The following is a 26,746-nucleotide window of genomic DNA, read 5'->3' as shown; positions in this document are numbered from 1 at the left end:
TGTTAACATGTGAAATGAGTGCAGTTGTGTGGTAGTTTGAACATTTGTGGTAGTTTGAACATTTGTGCAATCCATATTAATTTCTATATATATGCAGAGCCATATCTATATCTCTGTTTTTCTGTATGCATATTGCTCTATGTATATACTGAAAGCAGTGAGTTCACACTATCTTCTTACCCAGTATCTCATGGTTTATTCTAGTTTTTCCTCTTTCTGTGTGTGTAACTCTTCTGTCACTGGTAAGCAGGCTCTCACTATGCCTCATATGTTTGCTTATCTCTTGTGTCATGTCCTATATGTAATTGAGCTCCCATTTCTTTTGATTCACTTTACCTCTATCTCTCCACAGTTCCCACACTAACATCCTTTTCTTCTTATAATACTTGTCCTCACAGCCAATAAATTTTAATATACAGAACTTCAAACAAAATGTATGTGGTAAGTTTTCTGAAAATACATTAAAAAAAAAAGTTATACTCATAAAAAAGATTAATTGTAGAAACATTGTCCTAATTACTCCCACCTTTCAGAATACATGTACCTGAAAATCCTTATGTTACATGGATGAAGGATGCATCCTTCTTTCCTTATTTTTAATTTTTACTTCTTTTTTATTGAAATAGAGTTGATTTACAACATTGTATTTGTTTCAGTTATACAGCATGGTGATTTACTATTTTTATAGATCATACTCCATTTAAAGTATTAATAGACAATAATGGATATATTTCCTCTTCTGGAAAGGAAAGCTTCTTTATACATAATAGTTTGTGTCTCTTCATTCCATACCTTGGCTCATCCTCCCCATTTCCTTCTCCTCACTGATGACCACTAGCTTGTTCTCTATATCTGTGAGTCTGTTACTGTTTGTTAACATAAATTCATTGGTCCTCTTTTTTAGATTTCACATAAAAGTAATAACATAGAGTATTTGTCATTCTCTGACTCATTTCACTAAGTGTAATATAGTCTAGGTGTATCTATGTTGCTTTAGGTGGCAGAATTTAATTCTTTCTTTGTGACTGAGTGAAAACCAAAGATCATGGCATCTGGTCCCATCACTTCATGGGAAATAGATGGGGAAACAGTAGAAACAGCGTCAGACTTTATTTTTTGGGGCTCCAAAATCACTGCAGATGGTGACTGTGCCATGAAATTAAGATGCTTACTCCTTGGAAGTGAAAGGTTGTTGTTGAATTATGACACCGGTATTTTTGGCTCCCGGAGGAGAAGAATTCAATCCGGGGCCAAAGACGAGGCTTGATTGCTCAGTGCTTTTCTGTACTAAAGTTTTATTAAAGTATAAAGGAAATAGAGAAAGCTTCTGACACAGGCATCAGAAGGAGGCAGAAAGAGTACACCCCTGCTAGTCTTTAGCTGGATGTTATATAGTCACCAGCAGTCTGTTAATGAAAGAAAAGAATGTCTCAAAACTTAGAATGGCACCAGGCCCCTCACCCATAAGATGTAATTTGGGATAATCTTGGCTCCAAATGGTTCATCTTGGGCCATAAAAGGATTAACTTGAATCTTGAAGAAGGGCAGAGCACCATACAAATAGTGTCGTTTACATAGATTACAGGAACAATATCGGAGTATAACATACTGGTTTATCAAGTAGGTTCTGAGCCAAAAGGCTGAACCGACTTGAAGACAGAATTTGGGATAAATGCATAGTACATTAGCATAGCTTAAGATAAACATTTCCATAAGAAAAAGGCAATGGTTAACTTCAAGTGAAACCAGGTGTCATTATGGCAACACAGAATTTTAAGAGAAACCTCCTTTTAAATTTGTATAGAGAAGGAAAAAAATATCCCTAGTTTGTTTCTTCCTGCCACTTAAGGGAGATAAAAATGTCTGACACTTGCAGGCTATTTCCTCCATTTGGAGACCCCTGGCCTTCCTGCCTGTTACCCTCTCAGAAGGAAAGTTATGACCAACCTAGATAGTATATTCAAAAGCAGAGACATTACTTTTCCAACAAAAGTCTGTCTAGTCAAGGCTATGGTTTTTCCTGTGGTCATGTATGGATGTGAGAGTTGGACTGTGAAGAAAGCTGAGCGCCGAACAATTGATGCTTTTGAACTGTGGTGTTGGAAAAGACTGTTGAGAGTCCCTTGGACTACAAGGAGATCCAACCAGTCCATTCTGAAGGCGATCAGCCCTGGGATTTCTTTGGAGGGAATGATGCTGAAGCTGAAACTCCAGTACTTTGGCCACTTGATGTGAAGAGTTGACTCACTGGAAAAGACCCTGATGCTGGGAGGGATTGGGGGCAGGAGGAGAAGGGGACAACAGAGGATGAGATGGCTGGATGGCATCACAGACTCGATGGACGTGAGTCTGAGTGAACTCCGGGAGTTTGTGATGGACAGGGAGGCCTGGCGTGCTGCGATTCATGGGGTTGCAAAGAGTCGGACACGACTGAGTGACTGAACTGAACTGAACTGAATTGAATATTCTACTGGGGCTTCCCTGATGGTTCAATGGTAAAGGTCCCCCTGCCAATTCAGGACACACAGATTTGATCTCTGGGTCAGGAAGATCCCCAGGAGAAGGAAATGGCAACCCACTCCAGTATTCTTGCCTGAGAACTCTCTTAGAGAAGTTGGCAGGGGAGAGTCTATGGGTTCCCAAAAGCTTTGGACATAGCAAATAAACAATAATGATATTCACACATATATATACACACGCACACATTACATCTTCTTTATCCATTCATCAGCTGATGGACACTTAGTTTGCTTCCATATCTTGGCAATTGTAAACAGTGCTTTCACTGTGGGTAAATTTGGAAGTATTTTTCAGAAGATAAAACATTTAAATTTTCTTTAATTAGATGCCTGTGTTGTCACCATAGGAGAAATATGATAATGGAGATGAAGTGACATATACTATTGTCCTTAAGTGTGAAAGAACGGGATATATTTGGATAACTACATAGTGCATGCAGCATAGTGTAGCAGACTGGGTAGAAGAAACACAGCGAGAGAAAGAAGGAATATATGCATATACTAGAAAAATGAGGTTGGGGCCGATCAAGTCCCTAGTAAAACAAAGATGAGTAATAAACAGAAAAACATGAACTCAAGTAGTTTTCTCAAAAAGGGAAATGAAAAAATACATATTTTTAATTGTTAAAAATTAAACCTGGATATTTCTAGAAATGTTTAATTTCAATTTTTTTCTGGTTTCTGAAAGTTTTCTCTCACTTCATGGACAAGTTGTCCCTGCATTTTTATGTTGTTTTCATAAATGATGAAGTTAGATTCAGTTCAGGTCAGTCGCTTAGTCGTGTACGACTCTTTGCAACCCCATGAATCGCACCACGCCAGGCCTCCCTGTCCATCACCATCTCCCGGAGTTCACTCAGACTCACATCCATCGAGTCCGTGATGCCATCCAGCCATCTCATCCTCTGTCGTCCCCTTCTCCTCCTGCCCTCAATCCCCCCCAACATCAAAGTCTTTTCCAAAGAGTCAACTCTTTGCATGAGGTGGCCAAAGTACTGGAACTTCAGCTTTAGCATCATTCCTTCCAAAGAAATCCCAGGGTTGATCTCCTTCAGAATGGACTGGTTGGATCTCCTTGCAGTCCAAGAGACTCTCAAGAGTCTTCTCCAACACCACAGTTCAAAAGCATCAATTCTTCAGCGCTCAGCCTTCTTCACAGTCCAACTCTCACATCCATACATGGCCACTGGAAAAACCATAGCCTTGACTAGAGGGACCTTTGTTGGAAAAGTAATGTCTCTGCTTTTCAATATGCTATCTAGGTTGGTCATAACTTTTCTCCCAAGGAGTAAGCGTCTTTTAATTTCATGGCTGCAGTCACCATCTGCAGTGATTTTGGAGCCCCCCAAAATAAAGTCTGACACTGTTTCCACTGTTTCCCCATCTATTTCCCATGAAGTGATGGGACCAGATGCCATGATCTTCGTTTTCTGAATGTTGAGCTTTAAGCCAACTTTTTTGCTCTCCTTTTTCACTTTCATCAAGAGGCTTTTTAGCTCCTCTTCACTTTCTGCCATAAGGGTGGTGTCATCTGCATATCTGAGGTTATTGATATTTCTCCCAGCAATCTTTATTCCAGCTTGTGCTTCTTCCAGACCAGTGTTTCTCATGATGTACTCTGCATAGAAGTTAAATAAGCAGGGTTACAATATACAGCCTTGATGTACTGCTTTTCCTATTTGGAACCAGTCTGTTATTCCATGTCCGGTTCTAACTGTTGCTTCCTGACCTGCATACAGATTTCTCAAGAGGCAGGTTAGGTGGTCTGGTATTCCCATGTCTTTCAGAATTTTCTACAGTTTATTATGATCCACACAGTCAAAGGCTTTGGCATAGTCAATAAAGCAGCCCAACTCTTAAATTCTGTGATTTTACATATAGCCTTTATTTCCTTTGTTCTGCTTATACTGAAAACCTTGCATCCAATATATTAGCTCATTTTGTGCATAAATTCAAAGATGCAAATTTCTCTTTCTTTCCTCCAGAACCAATCTAGCTGTCAATTTTCTCATAGCGCTATTCACTTCTATATTCCTCAGGCTATAGATGATAGGATTGAGCATCGGTGTGACTATTCCATAGAACAGGGCAATCGGTTTGTCAAAAGCAGCGTCTTTGGACTTTGGTTTCATATACATGAAGAGGATTGTCCCGTAAAACACAGTCACCACCGTTATGTGGGCTGAGCAGGTGGAAAAAACCTTTTTTCTTCCTTCAGCTGAATTGATTCTTAGTACAATAGAAAGGATGAAAATGTAGGAGATACAAATCAACAGTAATGGAACAAATAAAAATATTACATTGCCCAAGATGATAGTAATCTCATTCAAGGATATATCTGTGCAAGCTAGCTTGACAAAAGCCAATATTTCACAAACAAAATGATTGATGACATTTTTTCCACAGAAGGGCAACTGTACTGCAAGAATTGTTTCTGTCAATGCGTTGAAAAAGCCCAGTCCCCAGGAGAGAGCTGCCATCTGAATACAAAGTGCCTTGTTCATGATGATAGGGTATCTCAGAGGGTTGCAGATGGCTATGTAACAGTCATATGCCATCACTGCTAGAAGTACACACTCTGTTGACCCCATTGTGTAAGAGACAGACATTTGAACAACACATCTAGTGAAGGAGATAGTTTTTTTCTCTGACAGAAAGTGTATCAGCATTGAGGGGATAAAGGAAGATGTGTACCAAATGTCAAGGAAGGAAAGATTACAGAGAAAGAAGTACATAGGGGTGTGAAGGTGGGAATCCAGGAGGGTGAGGATGATCAAAGTGCTGTTCCCCAGGAGAATCACCAGGTACATCAACAAACACATCACAAAAAGGAGTTTTTCTGCTCTTGGATACTCAGAAAGTCCCTGTAGAATGAACTCAATGTCAGTCCAATTGGTCCTTTCCATTTCACATTTTCATACCTGGAGTAATCCAGAAGAGATGTGGATTTAAGGAGTCTATACAGTATTATAATATGAAGTAAGAGAATATTGGAGGAAGGGCAACAGGTCAGTATTAGCCGGCTGGGTTTACAGTTGTGAGTTTAGATTTTTAATTTTTTCTTTTAGCTCATGTGTCAGGGAATAGAAGAAAGGCAATAATTATGTTGGTAGTTTATTAACACTACAAACTGAATATTCCATTTCTGACATTATGATGCCCAAATTCTGAGTCAGGGAAGAACTATTTAATAAATACTTGTTCTTCTTGATTCAGACTTACTTTGAATATCATCATTTTGGAAATAACATGCTTAACTTCTTAAAAATATTGATTTATGATTTTATATCATGCCAGTCATTAACAAGAACATTGGTTTAGGGTTTTACAATTTATGAAAATTTTCATCATACTTATTTTATCATCACTATAATTCTCTGAGGGAGATAAAGTTCATAATGGTAAGAAGCATTTTAAAACACAGTAGGTAAACAAACTACTATTCAGTTCTAAATTTTCTGACTTCACATCCCCCCTTTTAAATTACTTGATTATTGCCCTCAAAATTATAAAAGCTGTCCGAGTGGGAGTGTCTAAGCACCTTTTAGAATAATGCTCTCCAGATGATTCTATTGTATAGCTGAGGAAGAAAATACCCATCCAAATTTTAGTATACAGATGAATCACATGGGAAACTTTGGTAAAAGACTCTCAATCAGTGGATCTGAAGTGGGTTTTAAGATCTGTATTCATTAACATGCTTTCAGATGTTGATGTTGCTTGTGTATAAGCACATGAATAGCAAGGCCTTTTAAATCATCTCTCTTTGATATGTTTGGAACTTGCCATTGGGGTTTCAGTTCTATGTAGGATTGAAATTGAACAGCAGACAATACAAAACTAAACATTTTGGTGAGACTTCTGTGTAAGTGTATTGCAGTTTGTTTCGGATTTCTTAGTTTTTAGAAATACAAACAACAAAATCACACATAGAACAGTTTGCCCTTTATTTCTGTCCATATGAAAGTTGTTCCTTTTCCATTTGCTGAATTTGCAATTAAGCTCAATATTTTCCAAGAAAGGAAGTTGAGATTATACCAGACCACCTTACCTGCTTCCTGAGAAATCTGTATGCAGGTTAAGAAGCTACAGTTAGAACCAGACATGGAAAAACAGACTGGTTTCAAATCGGGAAAGGAGTACGTCAAGGCTGTATATTGTCACCCTGCTTATTTAACTTCTATGCAGAGTACATGATGCAAAATGCTAGACTGGATGAAGAACAAGCTGGAATCAAGATTGCGGGGAGAAACATCAATAACCTCAGATATGCAGATGACACCACCCTTATGGCAGAAAGCAAAGAAGAACTAAAGAGCCTCTTGATGAAAATGAAAGAAGAGAGTGAATAAGTTGGCTTAAAGCTCAACATTCAGAAAACTAAGATCATGGCATCCGAACCCATCACTTCATGGCAAACAATGGAAACAATGGAAACAGTGACAGGATTTATTTACTTGAGCTCTAAAATCACTGCACATGGTGACTGCAGCCATGAAATTGAGATGCTTACTCCTTGGAAGAAAAGCTATACCAACCTAGATAGCATATTAAAGAGCAGAGATAGTACTTTGCCAACAAAGGTCTGTCTAGTCAAAGCTATGGTTTTTCCAGTAGTCATGTATGGATATGAGAGTTCGACTATAAAGCACACTGAGTGCTAAAGAATTGATGCTTTTGCACTGTGGTGTTGGAGAAGACTCTTGAGAGGCCCTTGGACAGCAAGGAGACCAAACAAGTCCATCCTAAAGGAAATCAGTTCTGAATATTCATTGGAAGGACTGATGCTGAAGCTGAAACTCCAATAGTTTGGCCACCTGATGGAAAGAACTGACTCATTTGAAAAGACTCTGATTCTGGGAAAGACTGAAGGCAGGAGGAGAATGGGATGTCAGAGGATGAGATAGTTGGATGGCATCATGAACTCAATAGGCATGAGTCTGAGCAAGCTCTGGGAGACGGTGAAGGACAGGGAAGCCTGGCGTGTTACTGTCCATGGTGCTCCAAAGAGTTGGACATGACTGAGAGACTGAACTGAACTGAACAAGGTCAGAGTTGTGTGCTATAGAGTGTAGAGAAAATGACTTTAATTTGAAAAAAATCTGAAGAGCAGATATTAGTATATGATATTTTTCCCTGTAACAACTAAGTAAAACTGGGTTTAATTTTGAAAACACTTCGTCATTCTCAAGATATTCTACCTAGATTAAAAAATATTCCTAGAGAAAAAAGTTGATCGAATAGATGGGTTTTTACTTAGGGTTTTCAAAAAGTAGTTATGTTTCCAGTATAGGACTAGCTATTTCTGTGATAGTCATTTGCCAATGAGCTATACTACTTTCTATGAAAACACTAGTTTACAATGGTGAGACAATTCATTCAAAATAATAGAATATTTACATATCCATTGACTATAGAAAGGAGATTGCTGTTGTTTAGTCTCCAAGTCTTCTCTGACTCTTTTGTGACTTCATGGACTATGGCCCAGCGAGCTCCTCTGTCCATAGAAAGGAGGACACACATTAAATTCAGGCTGCACCCTACTTTGTAGGCATACATTTCAAAAAGGGTAGCAAGTGTCATGACCAAGATAATCACAATGGTGTGATCACTCACCTAGAGCCAGACATCCTGGAATGTGAAGTCAAGTGGGCCTTAGAAAGCATCACTATGAATGAAGCTAGTGGAGGTGATGGAATTCCAGTGGAGCTATTTCAAATCCTGAAAGATGATGCTGTGAAAGTGCTACACTCAGTATGCCAGCAGATCTGGAAAACTCAGCAGTGGCCACAGGACTGGAAAAGGTCAGTTTTCATTCAATGCCAAAGAAAGGCAATGCTGAAGAATGCTCAAACTACCACACAATTGCACTCATCTCACATGCTAGTAAAGTAATGCTCAAAATTCTCCAAGCCAGGCTTCAGCAATACGTGAACCGTGAACTTCCAGATGTTCAAGCTGGTTTTAGAAAAGGCAGAGGAACCAGAGATCAAATTGCCAACATCCTCTGGATCATGGAAAAAGCAAGAGAGTTCCGGAAAAATATCTATTTCTGCTTTATTGACTATGCCAAAGCCTCTGACTCTGTGGATCCCAATAAACTGTGGAAAATTCTGAAAGAGATGGGAGTACCAGACCACCTGACCTGCTTCTTGAAACAACTACATGCAGGTCAGGAAGCAACAGTTAGAACTGGACATGGGACAACAGACTGGTTACAAATAGGAAAAGGAGTATGTCAAGGCTGTATATTGTCACTCTGCTTATTTAACTTATATGCAGAGTACATCATGAGTAACGCTGGGCTGGAACAAGCACAAGCTGGAATCAAGCTTGCCGGGAGAAATATCAATAACCTCAGATATGCAGATGACACCACCCTTATGACAGAAAGTGAAGAGGAACTAAAGAGCCTCTTGCTGAAAGTGAAAGTGGACAGTGGAAAAGTTGGCTTAAAGCTCAACATTCAGAAAACAAAGATCATGGCATCTGGTCCCATCACTTCATGGGAAATAGATGGGGAAACAGTGGAAACTGAGTCAGACTTTATTTTTCTGGGCTCCAAAATCACTGCAGATGGTGATTGCAGCCATGAAATGAAAAGACGCTTACTCCTTGGAAGGAAAGTTATGACCAACCTAGATAGCATATTGAAAAACAGAGACATTACTTTTCCAACAAAGGTCCCTCTAGTCAAGGCTATGGTTTTGCCTGTGGTCATATATGGATGTGAGAGTTGGACTGTGAAGAAGGCTGAGCGCTGAAGAATTGATGCTTTTGAACTGTGATGTTGGAGAAGACTCTTGAGAGTCCCTTGGCTTGCAAGGACATCCAACCAGTCCATTCTGAAGGCGATCAGCCCTGGGATTTCTTTGGAAGGAATGATGCTAAAGCTGAAACTCCAGTACTTTGGCCACCTCATGTGAAGAGTTGACTCATTGGAAAAGACTCTGATGCTGAGAGGGATTGGGGGCAGGAGGAGAAGGGGACGACAGAGAATGAGATGGCTGGATCGCATCAATCACTGACTCGATGCACGTGAGTCTGAGTGAACTGCGGGAGATGGTGATGGACAGGGAGGCCTGGCGTGCTGCGACTCATGGGGGCGCCAAGAGTCAGACATGACTGAGCGACTGAACTAAACTAAACTGAACTGAGCAAGTGTTGGGTAGGCCAGGATATATCTTTACTTGGTATTAAGATTGGAGCTTGATTGACTATAGGTACACATACCAAATGACTTTGAGAATAAAATTCTGATAGCAGAATTTCAGTCATCTGGGACTTGAATGTACTTCAGTTTCCGGAGGACAGATGTGAATCAGGTCAACAACCTCTTTTTAGAAACATCTTATAATCCTGATTCCTATTTGGAAATTACTTATAGTAAATAAATGTATTGTACATGAGGTATCCTAGTAGCCCTTTGATAATTTCTGCAAAAAAAATTTTACTTGCAGATTTTTTAAAGAGAGACCACCAATCTGCTTTAAGGCTTTCAAATGGAGGTGGAGAGAAAGGATAACAGATAATATAGAGGAGACAATTTTCATTACTCTTGCAATGCTAGAGTACCTTTTAAGAAACAGTTAACAAATACTCCATTGAATTGCATTGTGCCTGAAATGCTTTCCCCATTTAACTTTACTCCTCTGAAATGAATTCATAGAATCTGGGAACAAGATTCTATAAAATGAAGATTTTAAAAGGTCCTTGGTAATTTATAATACAATCATTTTCCATGGTATCTGTATATTGGAAGTTATCTTTTAAAACAGTTTTTCATTCTTGTCTAATGTGAGGAGAATTGTTAGATAATCATAGTACACTTATTTTGGGTCATTATTCATCTTTTAATATGACATTTGTGATAAATTTCCACTAACCCCAAAATTACATTTAAATTATTTTAGAATGACTGATAACAAAACAATTATAGCATTATTTGAAAGATCAAAATCTAAACCAAGATAACCTAGATAGAATTGAAAGACTGAAAAGAATTATCAAAACATTACTGGATATCTTAGACACTTTTTTCCTAATTTTTGAATTACTTAAATTCTAAAATAAATATGCAAAAGGAAAATTGTAATGAAAAAGAGAAAGACGCTGAAGTAGGTGTCAAATTATATTAGGAAGATTAACTCAGAGTAAAATATGCTAAAACAATTTAAACATTACAGTGGTTGTCTCATGTGTCTAGATACTAAACATTAAGCCTGAGTTGTATTGGTGCATCTTGTCTAGTTATCCATAGGAAGCTACTATTTCTGGTAGACCTGGTGCATTTATGATCCTTACTCTCTAAATCTTGCGGGTTAACAGTGTTAATTATTTTTGGAGTGAACCAAGATAAAGAATTTGAGTTCTTAGTCATTAATATAATCTCAAAAGAGATTTCAGATCCACGGTCCCTAGAATAGAATTGTCACTCAGTTCAGTTCAGTTCAGTGACTCAGTCATGACTGACTCTTTGCAACCCCATGAATTGCAGCACGCCAGGCTTCCCTGTCCATCACCAACTCCCGGAGTTCACTCAGACTCATGTCCATCGAGTCAGTGATGCCATCCAGCCATCTCATCCTCTGTCATCCCCTTCTCCTCCTGCCTCCAATCCCTCCTAGCATCAGAGTCTTTTCCAATAAGTCAACTCTTTGCGTGAGGTGGCCAAAGTACTGGAGTTTCAGCTTTAGCATCATTCCCTCCAAAGAAATCCCAGGGCTGATCGCCTTCAGAATGGATTGGTTAGATCTCCTTGCAGTCCAAGGGACTCTCAAGAGTCTTCTCCAACACCACAGTTCAAAAGCATCAATTCTTCAGCGCTCAGCCTTCTTCACAGTCCAACTCTCACATCCATACATGACCACAGGAAAAACCATAGCCTTGACTAGACGGACCTTAGTTGGCAAGTAATGTCTCTGGTTTTGAACATGCTATACACTAGAAGATGATATTCTTGTTTGTTGAGGCTTTGAACTGACCTAAATCTTAGCTGTCCTCTAATCCTTCTCACCCAACTCCTGGTGTTTTAGAGTAATCACTCTGTGGTTCCATGCTGTGAGGTTTCATTCAGGCACTCCTTTACTGTTGTAACAGACCTAAAGAATAGTCTGTGACTGTTTTATTCAAGACAGAAGTTAAGCTCTCTAATTTTCTAGAAAGATCCCTAACTTTCTAGAATTTTTTTTTCACTTTTATTGACTTGGTTACTTGACGATCTAATATTTAAAGTTCTAAGATTTTTCATTGAAAAGCAGATACCATCTATACTGTAAATTCTCACTAGAGGATGTAATTCTGTTATCCTGTCCAGTTCTTCTAAATAGATCAATTAAAAAAAAAAAGTAGAAAAATTAAGTAGAGTTACCAACTTTTATTCTGTAGGTTTTATAAACTCTGATCTTCAATTAACATACTGCATGGAAAGGTGTATTATTTTAGCTCACAAGGAGAAGAGTAATTGACAACATGTGAGGTCCTAGTCTGTATTTGGCACTTCAAATCATTTTTAACATTTATCTTTCAGAATAATTCAAAATTATTATCCATATTTTAACAGTGAAGAAATTAATTTGATATTTCAAAATTCAAGTACAATTTCAATGTCTTATAGTTGGTAAATACCAGAATTATTATTTGAACCCTTATCTTTATTTTTTTAAATAGGTACTTAATTTATTTTATATGAAAAAAATTTTCAGACTACTATTTTTGTGCTGTTTTTCAAGGTAGAAAGTGTTCCAGTTATGCAGTTTTTTCCATACAAAATGAACCAGGAGCTCAACATCAAAATGCAGTTTTAATTAAGTTAAAATCTGTATCTTTACAGTCCCCAAACCCCTATTTTTATTGCTATGTCAAAATGCTTACATAAGTATGAATTTTTAAATAAAAGCACAATTTAAAATGATGCACTCAAGTTTTTTCAGGGACCCATATGATAAATACACACATAAAATGTACATTTACCTCTGAAAACATTGAAGACATTCATCATCTTCCACTTATGAAGACATTATTCTAATAATGAACTCATATGAAAAAATATTGAAAATTTCTCTCAGGTTTAGTGTAGAGAATTAAGGTCTCATTAGTGGAATTTGCTTAATTATATAAATGAAAGTTCAAAAACTTTTAATACTTTTTTTTTTGCTTTGGCCTTCTGAGGATCAGACTAACCCTCATGATTATTTCTTCCCTTTGTTGCTTTTTTTTGGGGGGGCGTGGTTCTAATCCTGTTTTTATTACAAACATCTTTAATTACATGTATCCTCAAGCTCTTATTGAACATAGTTTATGTGTGAATAATATATAAATCACCAGGCATTCTTTCTCCAGATGCTTTTTACTTAAAATTTGTGAACTCAATACTTCGCAATACTCAAATGCATAGCCATTGAAAGCAAAAGTGTTAGCTGCTCAGTCCTATCTGACTTTGCAGCCCCATGAGCTGTAGCCCACTAAGCTTCTCTGTCCATGGGATTCTCCAAGCAAGAATACTGCAGTGATCATTTCCTTCTCTAAGAGATCTTCCCAACCTAGGGGTCGAACCTGGGTCTCCTGCATTGCAGGCAGATTCTTTACTTCCCATCAGGGAAGCCTAAGTCTATTATTTATGAAGGTCTTTTGCATTGCAAACTACTTTCTTTTCCTCACAGTCTCTCCCATGGAAAAATTTGAGATAAAAAAAAATTTAGTTGTATCCCAGTCTTGGAGATGATGCCTGGGTTTTTATATTTGTTTCCTTTCACATAAATAAATATATACATATTTTCAAAACCTCTGAGCAATGGTCACCTCAGCTCAATATTTTTATATTTATTGATGGGATGTTTTTCTTTTAAAAAATTTAAATAAAACTTCTCTCTTTAATCTTACCTTCTGACTGAGTTTTAGTCATTCATACCATTCCATTCTATTAACTGAAAGAATTCTCATTTTTGAATTTCATTTGCATTTTATCAATAAGGCCAGAAGATGCTAAACTTCAGTTGCTCCTTCCTAAAAAGAAATGGGAGAAAGAGCAGCCATGATTAGGTAATCTGTCTGTGCATGAATATTCTTAAGAGGTATGAAGGAAGTAAAACATGTTAAAAAAAAATCAGTGATGCAACTCTAGATTCCCATGATTTGTCTTAGAGTTGACACTTACTCAAGAGACTCAGCTTCTTTTGGAAGCTAATTTAGCATTCATCTTTATAAACTTCTTTAGTCCCTAAGGTTGTGAGTCAGAAACTTAGAATTCTCTAGAGAAGTCCCCACTTCTGTTCATTCCAAAAACCCAATTAACCTGACTTAACAAAAACCTTCCCTAGCCATACATTTCTTGGAATTTTCTTTGAACACATCTATTTGATGACCTCAGCAAAGTTCTCAAAACACTTAAACTTTCCCTAAGTATTTGTTTTTCTTTTGCTTCCGCAGATAATGCTAGATCAATACTAATAAAATCCTAGTAAAAGAGGAAGTCATTTTACTTCTTTAAATTATTTTTATCATCCATATCCTTGTTAACTCAAAACTACATAGAAATAATTTTTCTTTATACCAGTATAGATAGAATTTAATTAGCATATTGCATTTTAAATCAATAATTTTATGTGACTTTGCAGTCTTTATAACCTTTCTCTCTAATATTTGAAGAATAATCTACCCTTAATTTTAATACTGTTGGATATTTTAATATTATTTTAATATTTTGAGATTTTGATATAATGATCATTGATATCTTTGTAATCTGCTTTCCTTCTACTAGAAATAACATAAGGTTAACCTCTAGTGATGTGATTATAGAATGGAAAGATGTGAATTGAGAGAATTCTTGATACATTTGCAAAATCATTTTTCCAAAGCTTAACATTTTACTGTGCTACTGCAGTATTTGCACAGACTATTTTTTGCATATTTTCTAGAACCAGAAATGGTATCTATTCTTTTCTGTTTATATAAAACATTACTTTGTTTTACTTTTTATTCCTATGATTGCTCAGTAATTTGAATATTACCTCTATGTTTATTTATTACTTATATTTACCTTTTTATTATTCTTGTCTCTTGGAATTTTGAGTTTTCCTATTAAATTGTATGAACTCTTAATTAACACTTTTGTCTCTGTAAATACCTTTCCAATTTGTAGTTTTCCTTCTTATTTTTGACATGCAGTTTAAATTTTCATTAAGATTTTCATTTTATCCCTGAAAAATATGAATGAAATTTCACCTATGGTTTTATTTAGTTTTGTTTCATCCATATGAAAACTATGTTGTTTTCTCTAAGGTTGGGTTGATGTTCATTTTACTTCTGTTCCCAACCCAGTGATGTTTAGAGCACTGTATGAGGCCACTCAGGTTATTTTGGGAGACTTATTAGAAAGCTCTTTACATTTAACTTTTACATATATGCAGCCCTCATTTTTCCTTGTATAACAAGTATATATGCTCGTTTTTTCATGACAGCTTTTCAGGTTCTTCCAGATTGCTGTTTCTGATTCTTTCTTGTACCAGGCTGCACTTTTGTTCCTTCAACCATTCCCCATGTGTTTTGTTAAAATATTTTAGAACATACATTGCCAAAGAGAATATTTTAGGATTGTGAGATTCTCTGTGATACAAAAGGACTTTGGCTCAGCAATATATTTCTGGAATTGATTTTGCTAATTCTACAGGAACAAAGTCTTTTCTGTCATTTTGGAGGCAGAAGAGTGAGAGGGTTGAGAACATTAGATTCCGAAGTTAGACAGCCCAGTTTTGTCAAGCACTACCTCTATGACCTCAGTGAGGTCACTGAAACTCTCTAAGCCTTGGTTTCCATGTCTGTAAAATGAGGAACTTAAAAATACCTAATATTGTTCTGAGAATTAATAAGGCAATATATATGAAGAATTTAATGTAGTTATGAATGCATAGTAGTTATCAATAATGGTGCTTACTAATCTAATTACATTGATGATTTAAGATACACACCTTACCTTGCAGTTATAAAAAGAGATGGCTTTAGAACTGGATACTCTGAATTCCAATTTCCTGACTTGTCGGTTGGTGATCTTGGGGAAGATATTTAAGTTGCAATTGAGTATTTTATCTACCTTGTAGTGTTGGTATAGGATATAGTACTTATGTTTCTTGGTATTTAATAGGCACTCCATAAAAGGCAGTTAACGTTATTATATTTGATTACTGGTCAGTTAGTTTGAGTATAGTTAGTGCTGTTAGCACTAACTATAAATGATCATTTTTGGTTCGCTTGGATAAATAAAAGACATATAATAATCCTGCTTCAATAAGATACTATAAAAATCAGTAGAAAAAAAGTATCAAAACGAATCACTGCTGCCAAAAAATAGAATCTATTCCTTGATGAATTGGGGATAATACGGGTTCCTTGTATGAGACAAAATTGTATAACTTACTGAATTTGATTACATAAAGCCTTGACAGATCATTTAAGATAATTCCATAAAAATCAGAGGAGGCTCATTTTTCTTGATAAGTGTGTTTAAGTCAATATACTTTAGCAGTTACACTGCCAGGCCTATAAGTTGTGGGGGAAACAAAAATGGGTAATGCATGGCTCTGATAAGTCATGAGCTCCTGAGTGAAGTGGCATTTCTGCAGGAACTTCCTTACTGGTCTCTCAGCTTTCACTCTTGCCTTCCATCAGAATATCCCGCAGACAATGACACTGTGGATCTTCTTAAAATGTGATATAAATAAAATCATTACTCTGCAAACCGTCTAATATAATATGTTATTCCAGCTGTGTTTCTATTCTGATTCACTGTTATCTATCCCTTACTTGTCAGATATATTCTTGAATATCATCACTTGTCAGGGTCCAGTTTGACATTCAAACTAAACTGTGAAATAACCACTACTTGATATTTTATGAGGACTGTGTTGTAGAGAGTGAAATTTATCTCCAGATGAGAGAAGACACTGCTGCAATCTGACTGCATGTTCTCTGCTTTCACATTCAGCACAGGTTCCTATGAAAAAAACTGAATACTATTTGGAAGAAGCAGTGCTCATATTTTCAAGGGTCAGAGCTGTCACTTCCATCTTACATTTGGATTTTTCATTTTAAACAGGGCTGAGATAGCACTTTCTGTTTCTCCTGAAGTCTGGGTGGGGGGGGGGAGGGGGTAAAGTGGAGGGTATGGAAGGAATGAATACATGGTGTCTAATAGGTCAGCGTGGCCCAGTTCTCTTCTCACTGCAGATGCGTATGTTGAATGCTACCAGATACCAAAGGGACAGTATTGATAAACTGTTAGTTGTGATGATTTCTAGGTAATGTTTAATGTACGGCAAAACCAATACAGTATTGTAAAGTAATTAGCCTCCAATTAAAATAAATAAATTTAAATTAAAAACAAACAAAAAAATGATGCGATGTATTTGAGACTTTCAAATTTGAAAAATTACTTGCAAATTAGCACAACCATGAAAAATTTCCAATCAAAGATACTGGTTTGTTTAACCCTAATGTCCTCGTTCACATCTGTGTTATTTTCAATATAAAAGTTTTCTCAACAGATCAGCTCATGTTATCTACTGTTAGAAGCTATCTACCCTGTAGCTACTATTAGAAACTTTGGACATCTACATATTCCAGTTTCCGTAACAGAGGCTCAAACATCTAGGTAGTTTGCTTATCTGAATTCCCAGAAAGAGAATGCTGATTAGTATGTACACCTTTATTATTTAAATTGTTATTTATTGTTTTATTATTTACTTACCATTGTTTGTTTATTTGCCATTTTTCCCCTTACCGCTCCTGATCTAAGAACTTAACTTGTGCCTTTTAAAACTATCATTGTAGATTTTGTAAATTCAGAGTGAGGGAAAAAAATCCCAATATTTACTGAATCCTACTGTAGGTGTTTCAGGATTCTCCTTTATTGTGACTCAATCCATTATTGTCCTGGACTTATTGAACACTGTAGATAAAAGAACTCTCCGCTTCAAAAGGTAGATTGTTCTATTTTCAAGAAATCTAATGATTTTTTTAAAAAAATTACTTCATTTATATGGATTCTTAAGTTCCCAGGATGAAAATGTACTATCTGCATGATTTTATGTCTTCCAGGAGTCACAAACTCAAACATCTTCATGGCTAGGTAAGGAACATACTTGAGTAAAACAAGCTGAGTCTAAAGCAGTATGGATGAGTGAGGACTGTAACAGATCTCTTTAATTCTATGTGACTAAACAAAATGCATGTGATATGATATTCCTTTTCCTACCAGTTTATTGTCTCTGACTCTCTCTCTACTCAGTGTTTTTTATTAGAATGTCTTCTTTACCCTGTCAAATTAAGTTTTATGTATAACTTGGTGATGGCAGTATATAGAGGACTGCTTTCTCCTCACAGAATAAATTGATTTCACTTTTAAAGTTTTCCACATGATGATCTCATATATTATTTTCTTTACTGTTTAGTTGTGATCAAGGAGAAGGAATGAGTCTCTTAGGAATGGCCCCAGATTCCCTCCAGAAAACATGAAGAGGGGAAGAGTATTGTTGTTAAAAAGTTACAAGTTTACTTTAACAAGCTTGACTTTGGATTGTTGCAAGCACATGGGATCCCATCCCTGTGTAACCTGTTTGTACCTTGATATCAGAAAGGTCAGCTAACTTTTAATGATGTCCTCTGAGATGTAGTTCCTGCTCAGGTGTAAATATCAAACTGTGTTTTTGATTCCAGAGGGAGATCACCAGGCTATGAAAAACAAGTAGAAAAAAAGTGATGTCTTCCAAGGTCTATTGTCCTTTGGAATTACTGTGTAATACATACTTAGAGGTCATATAGAGTTGGAAATTATTCTTTGTCCATCTTCTACAGGGATGGGTAGGAAGTTCTTTCAACAGTCAAAAACTTGATCTATATAATAGGGCGATGAAAAGTGTATGGATTTTGGAGTCTGCTTAATTGTGCTCTAGTACCCACCCAGTGACACTTCCTGGCTGTGTGGCTGAGGGCAATTTGTATAACTTTTTTGGATTCTACGTTTTATGTTGTATAAAATCATGTATGTCTTCAGGTTTTTATGAGGATTAAATGTATCTACAAGATCAGTTCATTACAGTTCAGTCTCTCAGTCATCTCCAACTCTTTGCAGCCCCATGGACTGTAGCATGCCAGGCATCGCTGTCCATCACCAACTCCTAAAGCTTGCTCAAACACATATCCATCGAGTCAGTGATGCCATTCAACTATCTCATCCTCTGTATTTCCCAGCATCAGGGTCTTTTCCAATGAGTCAGTTCTTTGCATCAGGTGGCCAAAGTATTAGAGTTTCAGGTTCAGTACCATTCCTTGCAATAACTTCTTCCTTTTAGGATTGACTTGTTGGATCTCCTTGCAGTCCAAGGGACTCTCAAGAGTCTTCTCCAATATCACAGTTTAAAAGCATTAATTCTTTGGCACTCAGCTTTCTTTATAGTCCAAATCTCACATCCATACATGACTACTGGAAAAACCATAGCTTTGACTCTGTGGACCTTTGTTGGCAAAGTAATGTCTTTGCTTTTTAATATGCTGTCTAGGTTGGTCATAGCTTTTCTTCCAAGGAGCAAGCATCTTTTAATTTCATGGCTGCAATCATCATCTTCATTGATTTTGGAGCCCCCCAAAATAAAGTCTGTCAGTGTTTCCATTGTTTCCCCATCTATTTGCCATGAAGATATTGGACCGAATGTCATGATCTTAGTATTATGGCTGTTGAGTATTAAGCCAACTTTTTCACTCTTCTCTTTCACTTTCATCAAGAGTCTCTTTAGTTCTTCACTTTCTGCCGTAAAGGTGGTATCATCTGCATATCTGAGGTTATTGATATTTCTCCCAGCAATCTTGATTCCAGCTTGTGCTTTATTAAACCCAGCATTTAGCATGATATACTCTACATATAAATTAAATAAGCAAGGTGAGAATATACAGCCTTGATGTACTCCTTTCCCAATTTGGAACCAGTCTGTTATTCCATGTCCGGATCTAACTGTTGCTTCTTGATGGGCATACAGATTTCTCAGCAGGCAGGTGAGGTGGTCTGGTATTCCCATCTCTTGAAGAATTTTCCACAGTTTGTTGTGATGCCACAGTCAAAGGCTTTGATGTAGTCAATAAAGCAGAAGCAGATGTTTTTCTGGAATACTCTTGCTTTTTCAATGATCCAAAGGATGTTGGCAATTTGATTTCTGGTTCCTCTGCCTTTTCTAAATCCAACTTGAACATCTGAAAGTTGTTGGTTCACGTACTGTTGAAGCTTGGCTTGAAGAATTTTGAGTATTACTTTGCTATTGTGTGATGAATTTATTTCTGTGGTAGTTTGAACATTTTTTGGCATTGCATTTCTTTGAGATTGGAATGAAAACTGACCTTTTCCATTGCTGTGGCTGCTGCTGTTTTCCAAATTTGCTGGCATATTGAGTGCAGCACTTTAACAGCATCATCTTTTAGGATTTGAAATAGGTCAGCTGGAATTACATCACTTCTGCTAGCTATTGGCCTGTAGTTTTCTTTTTTGTGTTGTCTTTTTTGGGTTTGGTATCAGGGTGATGGTGGCCTTCTATAATGAATTTGGACGTGTTCCTGCCTCTGCAATTTTTTGAAGAGTTTTAGAAGGATAGCCATTAGCTCTTCTCTGAATAGAATTCTCCTGTGAAGCCATCTGGTTCTGTGGTTTTGTTTTAGGGGAGATTTTTGATCACAGCTTCAATTTCAGTGCTTGTAATTGAGTTGTTCATAATTTCTATTTCTTTTTGGTTCAGTCTTGGAAAATTGAACATTTCTAAGAATCTGTCCATTTCTTCCAGGTTATCCATTTTATTGCCATATAGTTGCTCATAATAGTCTCTTATAATCCTGTGTATTTCTGCATTGTCTGTTGCAATCTCTCCTTTTTCATTTCTAATTTTGTTGATTTGATTCTTCTCTCTTTTTTTTCTTGATGAGTCTGACTAAGTATTTGTCAATTTTGTTTATCTTCTCAAAGGACCAGGTTTTAGTTTTACTAATCTTGGCTATTGTTTCTTTCATTTCTTTTTCATTTATTTCTGCTTGGATCTTTATGGTTTCTTTCTTTGTACTAATATTAGGGGGGTTGTTCTTCTTTTTCCAGTTCTTTCAGGTGTAAAGTTAGGCTGCCTATTCGATGTTTTTCTTACTTCTTGAGGTAGGATTGGATTGTCTATAAACTTCCCTCTTGGGACTGCTTTCACTGCATCCCATATGTTTTAAGTTGTTGTGTTTTCATTGTCATTTGTTTCTAGAAATTTTTTGATTTCCCTTTTTTCTTAAGTGACCTGTTGGTTATTTGGAAACATATTGCTTAATCTCCATGTGTTTATGTTTCTTATTGTTGTTTTTTTCCTTGTAATTGATATCTAGACTCATAGCATTGTGGTCAGAGAAGATGCTTGATATGATTTCAGTTTTCTTAAATTTATTAAGGTTTGATTTGTGACCCAAGATGTGCTGTATCCTGGAGAACGTTCCATGCACACTTGAGAAAAAGGTTTATTCTTCTGCATTTGGATAGAATGTCCTGAAGATATTAATGAGATCCATTTCCTCTACTGTATCATTTAAGACTTGTGTTTCCTTATTAATTTTCTGTTTTTATGATCTGTCCATTGGTTTGAGTGGGGTGTTAAGGTCTCCTATTATTATTGTGTTACTTTCAGTTTCTCCTTTTACGTCTTTTAGTGTTTGTCTTATGTATTGAACTGCTCCTATGTTGGCTGCATAGATATTTACAATTGTTATAGCTTCCTCTTGGGTTGATCCCTCGATCATTAATTTTGTTGCTTTCTCTCAAAGTCCTAAGTTTATCCCTTCTCACATATATTTTAGTATCTGGTGAACTACTTGATGTTTTCCTTTCATATGGACATATGACAATTATTATATGTCATTTTAGAGCATACTGAAGAGGTTTTTATAATCTACATTTTAGACACAAGGAACGAACTATAAAGGAAATACAAATGTCTTTCCCCATACCTGTTATTTAGTTATGTAAGGAAGTGACAGTCTAACCAAATCTATTGCTTATGCTCCATCTGATTTACTATATTTCTCAAGCAAAGAATTGCATATATTATTGTTTTTAAAGATACCTCAAGATAAAATAAAGACTTAGCAGGACTGCTTATCTACCAAAAGTGAAAGAGCTTTATAGAGCATTAGCAATACAAAATCACCAATATTTATTGGACATTCAGGACATCCTGCTGCTGCTGCTGCTAAGTCACTTCAGTTGTGTCCAACTCTGTGCAACCCCGTAGATGGCAGCCCACCAGGCTCCTCTGTCCCTGGGATTCTTCAGACAAGAACACTGGAGAGGGTTGCCGTTTCCTTCTCCAGTGCGTGAAAGTGAAAAGTGAAAGTGAAGTTGCTCAGTCGTGTCCAACTCCTAGCGACCTCATGGACTACAGCCTACCAGGCTCCTCTGTCCATGGGATTTTCCAGGCAAGAGTACTGGAGTGAGGTGCCATTGCCTTCTCTGAGATGTCCATATAGAAATATAAATAGATCCCTGAAATTGTTGGAAAACTAAGCAGTGTTGTGACTTCTAGCACAATGAAGTTTACATACAAATTTAAATACATATTTTACAAGAGCGTGTGCATATTTTGGGACAAATCAAAAACATAGTTTTGAGTTGGGAAGGAAATATTAGTAGAATCAATTATTATAGGAGAAGATAGGTGACTTTTTAAGGATTGAGGAAATTAATGTGCAGAGGGGTCGAAATTAAAATACAGAGGAACATGATTAACTTAAAGAAATAGACAAAAGTATAAAAAGAAATGGACAGAGAAAAGCACATATAAAATCATAGAAAGCAGTATAAGGTGTATGCTCATGAGAAAGTTCTGATCTATTATATACAATGTAGCTTAATAGACTTTCTGAGTCACTCATTCAAAAATGTGCTATCTGTCTGAAGTCATGACCCAAACTATCCATACTGGACTTTTAAAATTTCTTTCTGGCCTTGAATATATGAATTCACTTTTATCCTATAACTTTATCTATTTTATTCCTTATGTATATTTCTTTTAATTTCAAAATAGGTTGGTATTGATATCCTGGATGCAGTTAACTTATCTAAAAAATGAAAGTAAGTAAAAAAAAAGTGACAATGCAATTAATTCACAGAAAATGTCTATTTTATTTCATTCCTAATATCTAGATCATTTTCAAGTCTATCATTTTGGTTGTTTCAATTAGGGATTTAATTTAAATTAACTTTGCTTTGTAAATAAATTTTAAACTAAAAAACTCTCACATTTCATGAAGTTAGTTTGGTGAACATTTGCCTCTATTTCAAAAAGTTTCACAGGTGGGAGACTATTATTTCATTTTTGAGCTTTAGTTCAGCCACATTATATTCTTGACATCGTTCTTAACTGTGTCTGTGGGACAATGTCCCTAATGCACCAGAAGTTTCTCCATTCAACAGATCTCTCATTCCAACTTTAAATTGCTTTGGGAATGGGGAATAATTACCACTGTTGCACGACAAATATTTAGTCTTTCAGATCTGTGGAATCTGACTTTGGTTGTTGAACCTGACCTTAGTTCAGAATGCTGACATAAATACTAAGAAGAAATTAACAGGTTCTCCTAGGAGGTGCAAATAATTTATCAGTGTAAGGGTAAGTCTTGAATAAAATAAAAATATACCCTTTCATTCCATAATTAAAATTCTTATTCAATATTGATTTAAAATATGAACAGCATGAGGCAGTGCAGCCTCTAATTAATTATTAGGACCAAATACAGCTGTGATTTATTATTCAGCACACTTTGGGAGTGTATTAGAAATGCAGAGTCACAGGCCCTGCATCAGCCTCGGCAAAAGAAAATCTACATTTTAACAAAATATCCAAGAAGTTTATATACATATTAAGAATTTAGCAAAGACTGAAATAATTGATTCTTCATTAATACACCAAGGCCCAAAATTCTGGGTAGTACTTGGTGGGAAAACTTGATATCATAACTTTTGGTGTTGTAGCCCACAGAATTCTATACTTCATGGGTAAATATCTGTGCTTCAAGCTCCACTCTTTACTTATAGGCTGGATTACTTTTGCTACATTCTGTCTTTCACATTTGAAAGAAAATGGAGATAATGAGAAGATTGATATTTTTAATAAAGTGCTACACACATGTATACCGTTAGATATTTAAGCATTATTAGTGTTTTCTCAGGTTCACTTAAATACATAAATTATCAAGAATAATTCTGATGTCACTGAATGAAGCAAATGAAGAGACTATTTTTCTTCAAAGATCTCCATTGTATTCTTGCAGAACTAGTTTACACATTAGTCTTGTAATGGGAAGTAATAAAATAGTAAGAGCAGACTGAGACTACCAGATCAACAACAAACTAGATGTTTGAACAAATGTTAAATTACCATGTATGTGATTCAGTTTGCTACAATCAAATGGCTGCCCTATAGAAATACACAATTTAGCAGACTGAATCGAGAACTAAGGTGTCAGCAGACAAACAAGTATGCGTAAAATCACACTTGCTTTAAGATTTTCAACACTTTTATTAAATACTGGATCAAAATTCCAGTCTTTTTGGTCTTTTGCCTTCCCCATCACTCTCTCACTGAGACTGATTTAGTGAAGTCAGATTTATCATCTGAAATATTCTAGGGCTTTTATAAAACTCAATTTATAGTGTCTTCAACAGTGGGGAAGGTTGCTTCTGAATTTGCTTCTGATCCTACGTAGATACTAGAGTGTGTTGCCATGCCTTCCTCCAGGGGATCTTTACAACCCAAGGATGAAACCCAGGTTTCCTGCGTTGCCGGTGGATTCTTTACCAGCTGAGCTACCAAGGAAGCCACTTCAAACATTAGACACAGGGCATTGAAATTCTCAGTTTCTCAGTATCACTGTGTTTTTGGCAAAGAGATTCTTGAAGATAACTGAATGACAGAGTTTTGAAGAAAACACACTGTTTCAACCTAGAATAATGTCTGTTCAAGAAATTTGTTATATGTGTTACTTGGCAGTGAAAATATTTTATGTTGGTACTTTTCTGACATCCTGAAAGCTAGGACATGGATAGAATAAATAAGACATTTGTGAATGAATTCATCCTTCAGGGACTCTCTGGTTACCCAAAACTTGAGATTATTTTCTTTGCTGTAATTCTGGTTATGTATCTAATGATTCTAATTGGCAACAGTGTTCTGATCATAGCAAGCATATTTGATTCCCATCTTCACACCCCCATGTACTTCTTTCTGGGAAACCTCTCTTTTCTGGATGTCTGCTATACATCCTCCTCTGTTCCCTCAACTTTGGTGAGCTTAATCTCAAAAAAAAGGAACATTTCCTTCTCTGGATGTGCAATGCAGATGTTCTTAGGATTTGCAATGGGGTCAACAGAGTGTTTCCTCCTTGGCATGATGGCTTTTGACTGCTATGTGGCCATCTGTAACCCTCTGAGATACCCTGTCATCATGAGCAAGGTGGTGTATATCCTGATGGCTTCTGTGTCATGGCTCTCTGGTGGGATCAACTCAATTGTGCAAACATCGCTTGCCATGCGATTGCCTTTTTGTGAGAATAATATTATCAATCATTTCTTATGTGAAATACTGGCTGTTCTCAAGCTAGCTTGTGCTGATATATCCCTCAATATTGTTACTTTAGCAGTGTCAAATATGGCTTTCTTGGTTCTACCCCTTCTGGTCGTTTTTTTCTCGTATATGCTTATCCTCTATACCATCTTGAGAATGAACTCAGCCACAGGGAGACACAAGGCCTTTTCTACCTGCTCAGCACATCTGACTGTGGTGATCATATTTTATGGTACCATTTTCTTCATGTATGCCAAACCCAAGTCTCAAGACCTCCTTGGACAAGACAATTTGCAAGCTAGAGAAGGGCTTGTTTCCATGTTATATGGGGTGGTGACCCCAATGCTAAATCCTATAATCTATAGCTTGAGAAACAAGGATGTAAAAGCTGCTGTGAAATATTTACTGAGTCAGAAATCTGTTAACCAATTAAGACCAAAGTGAAATGTGGTTTTAGTGTATCAAGACAAGACATGGCATTAGTAGGCAATCATTGATGACCTCCTTTGGGGAAACCAAAGTTATGCATGGAGATTTTCATTCTTTGTCTTCACTAGCTCAGCTTAGCTACAATCCCTGGGTTCAGTAGTCTGCTATAAACTCAGATTCCAATAGGTTCTGATCCACATTTCAGAAAGACAGACAATTACTTTAGAACCTTATCCCTGGTGATATCTGAAATGATTTGTGTGTGTGTGTGTGTGTGTGTGTGTGTGTGTACTGTGTAGTTGTTGTTGTTCAGTCACTAAGTCATGTCTGACTCTTTGTAACCCCATGGACTGCAGCATGCCAGGCTTCCTGCTGTCCTTCACTATTTCCTGGAGTTTGCTCAAACTGATGTCCATTGAATTGGTGATGCCATCCAACCAACTCATCCTCTGTTGCTCCCTTCTCCTGCCCTCAGTGTCTCCCAGCACCAGGGTGTTTTCCAGTGAGTCAGCTCTTCACATCAGTTTGCCAGAGTTTTGGAGATACAATATTGGATAATATCACACACACTCTTGAAAATAGTGAGTAAGGAATATAAATTCTGCTCCATCACAGATCACTTAATGTTGGGAAAGTTATTCATTTTTTTCTAAAATGCAGCTCCCTTATTTGAATGAAAGGGAGTAATTAAACATTGCTCTCAGTTTTATTATAAAGATTCAGTAAGTTGTACAAAGCACCCAGCACAGTGTCAGTTCATAGTAATTTCCTTTGTAGAGGATTTTGAACTTGACTTTTGCTGGTGACTCAGAATTTAAGAATTGAAGTAGAGACTCCAAATTTAAGATGAATGGCACCAACTTGCACTTAAAAAATTTTTTTTAAGCTATCAGTTGTTAGAGGCAGACATCTTCCCTTTGCCTTCCTATTAGTATCAACCACCACTCCCCTTATCTACATTATATAATGTGAACTTCAAGAAAAGAGAAGATAGAATCAAAGAAGACTTTTATACCATGAGAAGTGCTCATGAATGGTGAGAGGTGTTTCACTACTGTTCCTATGAAAGAATGGGAAGACTGTTCTTACCCAAGCCAAGTAAGGTGATTCTGCAAAACCTGTTGAGGTTTTGGCTGCCTGCAAAGAAGAACTGACATCTGGCTTGATGAATGGAGGATT

The 26,746-nt window shown here is 36.6% G+C and overlaps 2 protein-coding genes across 2 annotated transcripts; one reads left to right on the top strand and one right to left on the bottom strand.

Annotated features, from left to right (window-relative positions):
• Positions 1 to 4,471: 4,471 nt before the first annotated feature.
• Positions 4,472 to 5,425, bottom strand: LOC138081135 (olfactory receptor 13C7-like). Its single transcript, XM_068974233.1, has one exon. The coding sequence runs from the start codon at positions 5,423 to 5,425 to the stop codon at positions 4,472 to 4,474; it is 954 nt and encodes a 317-aa protein (XP_068830334.1).
• A 19,188-nt stretch (positions 5,426 to 24,613) lies between these two features.
• LOC138080801 (olfactory receptor 13C4) lies at positions 24,614 to 25,582 on the top strand. The gene has a single exon (XM_068973647.1). The coding sequence runs from the start codon at positions 24,614 to 24,616 to the stop codon at positions 25,580 to 25,582; it is 969 nt and encodes a 322-aa protein (XP_068829748.1).
• Positions 25,583 to 26,746: the final 1,164 nt, after the last annotated feature.

Source organism: Capricornis sumatraensis, chromosome 6 (genome assembly GCF_032405125.1).
Source record: "Capricornis sumatraensis isolate serow.1 chromosome 6, serow.2, whole genome shotgun sequence".
Classification (NCBI taxonomy): Eukaryota; Metazoa; Chordata; class Mammalia; order Artiodactyla; family Bovidae; genus Capricornis; species Capricornis sumatraensis.
Note: the sequence above shows the minus strand (reverse complement) of the source record. Positions and strands in the feature narration are given on the sequence as shown.

Coding starts and splice junctions, on each gene's coding strand:
- LOC138081135 (XM_068974233.1), bottom strand. CDS start 5,425: ATGGAAAGGACCAATTGGACTGACATTGAGTTCATTCTACAGGGACTT.
- LOC138080801 (XM_068973647.1), top strand. CDS start 24,614: ATGGATAGAATAAATAAGACATTTGTGAATGAATTCATCCTTCAGGGA.